Below are 5,844 nucleotides of genomic sequence, written 5' to 3' on the forward strand. Positions count from 1 at the left end.
CACACTCACTCACGCACTCTCTCCCACTTTCTCACACACACACACACACACACACACACACACTCTCCCACACACTCTCGCACACGCTCTCTCTCACACACACACACACACTCTCGCGCACTCTCTCACACACTCTCCCACACTTACGCACACTCACACACACGTTTGTTTTTGTGAAATGTGAGGACATTCCATAGGCGTAATGGTTTTTATACCGTACAAACCGTATTTTCTATCCCCTTACACTGACCCTAAACCTACCCATCACACACACACACACACACACACACACACACACACTCTCGCGCACTCTCTCACACACACACACACACACACACACACACACTCTCGCGCACTCTCTCACACACACACACACACACACGTTTGTTTTTGTGAAATGTGAGGACATTCCATAGGCGTAATGGTTTTTATACCGTACAAACCGTATTTTCTATCCCCTTACACTGACCCTAAACCTACCCATCACACACACACACACACACACACACACACACACACACACACACACACACACACACACACACACACACACACACACACACACACACACACACACACACACACACACACACACACACACACACACACACACACACACACACACACACACACACACACACACACACACACACACACACACTGCCCCTAAACCTACCCATCACAGGAGACTGCAGTTTACTTTCTGTGAAAAAAACCTAATTCTGTGATTTATAAGCATTTTGAAAAGTGAGGACATGGGGAACGTCCTCATATTTCACCCTCTTTTTGTAATACCCATGTCATTATACACATTTGTGTCCTGGTATTTCACAAAAACATGCCCACACACACACACTCACGCACTGTCTCACAATCCCACACTCTCTCACACTCACGGACACACACACACTCGCGCACTCTCTCACACACACACACACACACACACACACACACACACACTCTCTCTCTCTCTCTCTCTCACACACACACACTCAGAGGTGTGTACTGCATGGAGACTCACAGGTTGTCATCAGTGTTGCTCGTGTGTTTCTGAGAGTGAACACTAACACTCAGATCTGCTGCTGTACTTAAAGGCAAAGGGCAACAGACACACTCGCCTGGCATGAGCTCGTGTATTAAACACACACGACCGGCCGCATCTCGTCTTGCTCTAACCTGATCATAACCTCATAACCCAAGGGTGTTTTACAGCTAAAGTATTGCTTTGTTGTAGATGAGAGTGAGGCGGTTACACCGGCCGCACGGAGGTTAACCTCGTAAGTAAAGACCAGGTCATTTCCTGTTTCCTTTGGACTGGGCTATCATGATTATAACTCCACACACAGCCAGGACAAACATCACAGCTGTAGTTTCACTCACTCCTCAGTGATTTCTGCTGTTTGTCAAGCCGGATTACAGCAGGACGTCCTCAGTAACGGATGAACTGTGTTCCAGGTGCGTCTGCAGGTCCAGAGTGTGGACAAACCCCTGTACCGCGGCACATACCACTGCTTCCAGTCCATCATCCGCCAGGAGACCGTGAGTGACACACACACACACACACACACACACACACACTCGTCCAGATCTCTGGTGTGACAGGCAACACTGGGGATTATATACACTCTAAACATGAATAAGGTGGCAAAACTTACAACCCCAAATCAGAAAAAAGTTGGGACAGTATGGAAAACGCAAAAAAAAAAAAAAAAAAGAAGTGATTTCTAAATTCACTTTGACTTGAAATATTTCATGTTTTGTCTGGTCAACTTCATGTCATTTGTAAATATGCATCCTTTCCTGTCATTCAGACCTGCAACACATTTCAAAAAAAGTTGGGACAGGAGCAATTTAGGGCTAGTAATGAGGTAAAATGGTTAAATAATGATGTGATTTGAAATTATGTAATTATGATTTGGTACAAAAGCAGCATCCAAGAAAGGTCTAATCCTTTAGGAGCAAAGATGGGCCGAGGATCGCCAGTTTGCCAACAAATACGTGAGAAAATTATTGAAATGTTTAAAAACAATGTTCCTCAAAGAAAGATAGGAAGAGATATTTCACATTCAACAGTGCATAACATAATTAAAAGATTGAAGGAATCTGGAGGAATTTCAGTGCGTAAAGGACAAGGGCGCAAGCCTAAGCTGAACAACCGTGATCTCGGATCCCTCAGGCGGCACTGCATCAAGAATCGTCATCATCTAGAAGCCATATCACCACATGGGCTCAGGACTACTTTGGCAAACCTTTGTCAAGCACCACAATATGTAGTTACATCCACAAACGCCAGTAAAAACTGTACTGTGCCAAAAGGAAGCCCTATGTTAACAGTGTCCAGAAGCGCCGTCGACTTCTCTGGGCTCGAGGCGTCTGGGATGGACCATCACACAGTGGAAACGTGTACTGTGGTCAGATGAAGCAGTATTTCAGGTATTTTTTTGGGAGGAATGGATGCCGCGTGCTCCGGACCAAAGAAGAAAAGGATCATCCAGACTGTTACCAGCAACAAGTCCAGAAGCCAGGGTCTGTCATGGTATGGGGTTGTGTCAGTGCCCTTGGCAAAGGTAACTTGCACTTCTGTGAAGGCACCATTAATGCTGAAAAGTACATAGAGATTTTGGAGCATAATATGCTGCCTTCAAGAAGACATCTTTTCCAGGGACGTCCATGCATATTTCAACAAGACAATGCAAAAGCACATTCTGCACACATTCTGCAGTCCTGGCTGCGGAGGAAGAGGGTTCGGGTACTTGACTGGCCTGCCTCAGTCCCGACCTGTCTCCAATAGAGAATGTGGACAACGAAGACCCCGAACTGTTGCCCACCTTAAGACTTGTTTGCAGGAAGAATGGGACAAAATTACACCTGAAACACTTCATCACTTGGTGTCTTCAGTCCCTAAACGTCTTTTAAGTGTTGTGAAAAGGAATGGCAACATTACAAAGTGGTAAATGCTTTACTGTCCCAACTTTTTTTGAAATGTGTTGCAGGTCTGAATGACAGGAAAGGATGCATATTTACAAATGACATGAAGTTGACCAGACAAAACATGAAATATTTTGTGTTCATATTGTCTGCAATGAAAAACAAGTCAAAGTAAATTTAGAAATCACTTTTTTTTTGCGTTTTCCATACTGTCCCAACTTTTTCTGATTTGGGGTTGTACATCAAAATATAAGTTAAGAGATTAAAAGTAAGTAAGCAGAACGGACAGATTTTCATTTTGTAATTGAATATTTTATTTCCTCTTAACTTGAAATATTTGAGTAAGCTATGGAAGCTTGTTACCGCCAAAGCATAAAACAATTTATAAGATAATTCTGACTTTATATCTCACAGTTACGACTTTATATCTGGCAACTCTGACTAGATCTCGCAATTCCAACTTTACATCTAGCAATTCCGACTTTATATCTCACAATTCTGACTTTATATCACACAATTCTGACTTTATTTGGCAATTCCGACTTTATATCTGGCAATTCCAAATTTATATCTGGCAATTCCGACTTTACATCTCACAATTCTGACTTTACATCTTGCAATTCCGACTTTACATCTCACAATTCCGACTTTACATCTCGCAATTCCGACTTTACATCTTGCAATTCCAACTTTACATCTCACAATTCCGACTTTACATCTCGCAATTCTGACTTTACATCTTGCAATTCCGACTTTACATCACACAGCATTAGCATAGTAATGACTGAATGAGAAATCTGTGCTCAAACAAAGCTCATGCTCCACTCGACCCCCCCATTTAACATTAATCTTGCACAAAACCATAATTGAACCCTTAATTTGAGCATTCCCCCTCTCTCTGTTAAACTGAAGTGTTGATCTGTCAGTGATAGTGAGGGTCTGAACTCTAGTGGGTCTGCAGGGTCACCGGAGAGCAGGGCTAAATGCAGCTCAGGGCACATCTATATCTGTGTGAGTGATGAGTGTCTCAGGTTCTGCTTCTGTTCCTCCAGATGCTGGGCCTCTATAAGGGCATCGGCTCCCCGATGATGGGCCTGACCTTCATCAACGCCATCGTGTTCGGCGTCCAGGGCAATGCCATGCGCATGTTGGCGGCAGACACACCCGGGCACCAGTTCCTGGCGGGCGCGGCGGCCGGACTCATCCAGAGCGCCATCTGCTGCCCGATGGAGCTGGCCAAGACCCGCATGCAGATGCAGGGCACGGGCCAGAAGAGCCCCAGCCGGAAGCTCTACAGGAACTCTCTGGACTGCCTGGTGCGCATCTACCGGAAGGAGGGCATCCGCGGGATCAACCGGGGAATGGTGACCACCGTGATCCGCGAGACGCCCGGATTCGGCGTCTATTTCCTGACCTACGACACGCTGGCGCGATCCCTGCGCTGCGACCCCGGCGACCCCTACATCATCCCCAAACTGCTCCTGGCGGGCGGCATGTCGGGAATCGCATCCTGGCTCTCCACCTATCCCGTGGACGTCATCAAGTCCCGCCTCCAGGCGGACGGCGTGGGCGGAGCCAACCGGTACGACGGCATCTTGGACTGTGTCCGCCAGAGCTGGCGGAGGGAGGGGTGGAGGGCCTTCACCCGCGGCCTGACCTCCACCCTCCTGAGGGCCTTCCCCGTCAACGCCACCACCTTCGCCACCGTCACGCTCTTCCTCATGTACATGCGCCAGGACGACGAGTGTGAGAAGGCCTGCGAGTCCGACCTGCAGCACAGCGGCCTGTGACCCAAACACGGACTCGAGGAGTCAGAGGTCATTCACTGACCTCTGCTGGACCACTGAAATAATGGGCCGAGTCTCCATTGGGTTCCAGGACGCCATCAGCATCGATGGCCCAGTCACACCAAAGATCAGTGTCCGGTTGCATAAAGCACCTTCAGTTTTTCCCTCAAGTATGAACTTAAAGGGTTAGTTCACCCAAAAATGTAAATTCTGTCATTAATTCCTCACCCTCATGTCGTTCGACACCCTAAGACCATATTCAGACACAAATGAAGATATTTTAGTGTAAAGCTGATGCTGAGAAAGGCTTCAGATTGGCCTCCATTGGCATTCAGTACATTTACACTCACAAGACCCATAAAAGGCACTAAAAACGTCGTTACAAAGTCCATCTCACCACAGTGACTCTACAATAATCTTATGATGCGACGACAGTAGTTTTTGTGCGCAAAAAAAAATCATAATAACGCCTTTATTCAGCTTGTTCTTGTCTTCCGTGTGTGTCTCCACGACGCATGCGTGAGAATATGAGCAGATCCGGCGTTCGGGAATCCATGAAATGCCACTTTAGCCCCATTTTGAGAACTACACCGAGACCTAAAGCACGATCAGTGTAGAATTCAACAGCTGAGATACGCGCGTCTTCCTCTGCTCGTAAACAAATCTCTTCTGGGTCATGTGTCCGAACGCCGGATCTGCTCATATTCTCACGCATGCGTCGTGGAGACACACACGGAAGACAAGAACAAGCTGGATAAAGGCGTTATTATGATTTTTTTTTGCGCACAAAAACTACTGTCGTCGCATCATAAGATTATTGTAGAGTCACTGTGGTGAGATGGACTTTGTAACGACGTTTTTAGTGCCTTTTATGGGTCTTGTGAGTGTAAATGTACTGAATGCCAATGGAGGCCAATCTGAAGCCTTTCTCAGCATCAGCTTTACACTAAAATATCTTCATTTGTGTCTGAATATGGTCTTAGGGTGTCGAACGACATGAGGGTGAGGAATTAATGACAGAATTTACAGAATGACGTTTCACTTAAGTAACACTTAAGGGTTTTTTTCTGCAACACCCGTAGGTTTAAGGGAAACATAAGGGCGAACTTAAGGGAAGATTACACTTAAG

General features: G+C 46.2%; 1 protein-coding gene across 1 annotated transcript; it reads left to right on the forward strand.

Moving 5' to 3' along the window:
- Positions 1–1,476: 1,476 nt before the first annotated feature.
- Positions 1,477–4,718, forward strand: slc25a29l (solute carrier family 25 member 29-like; the record flags this gene model as incomplete). The annotated part of the gene is made up of 2 exons (XM_079833851.1): positions 1,477–1,539; positions 3,981–4,718. Exon 2 carries the CDS (start codon positions 3,981–3,983, stop codon positions 4,716–4,718), a length of 738 nt encoding a protein of 245 aa, XP_079689977.1. The 5' UTR covers positions 1,477–1,539.
- Between the last annotated feature and the right edge of the window lie 1,126 nt (positions 4,719–5,844).

Source organism: Gobio gobio, assembly GCF_949357685.1.
Source record: "Gobio gobio genome assembly, chromosome: 13".
Taxonomy (NCBI): domain Eukaryota; kingdom Metazoa; phylum Chordata; class Actinopteri; order Cypriniformes; family Gobionidae; genus Gobio; species Gobio gobio.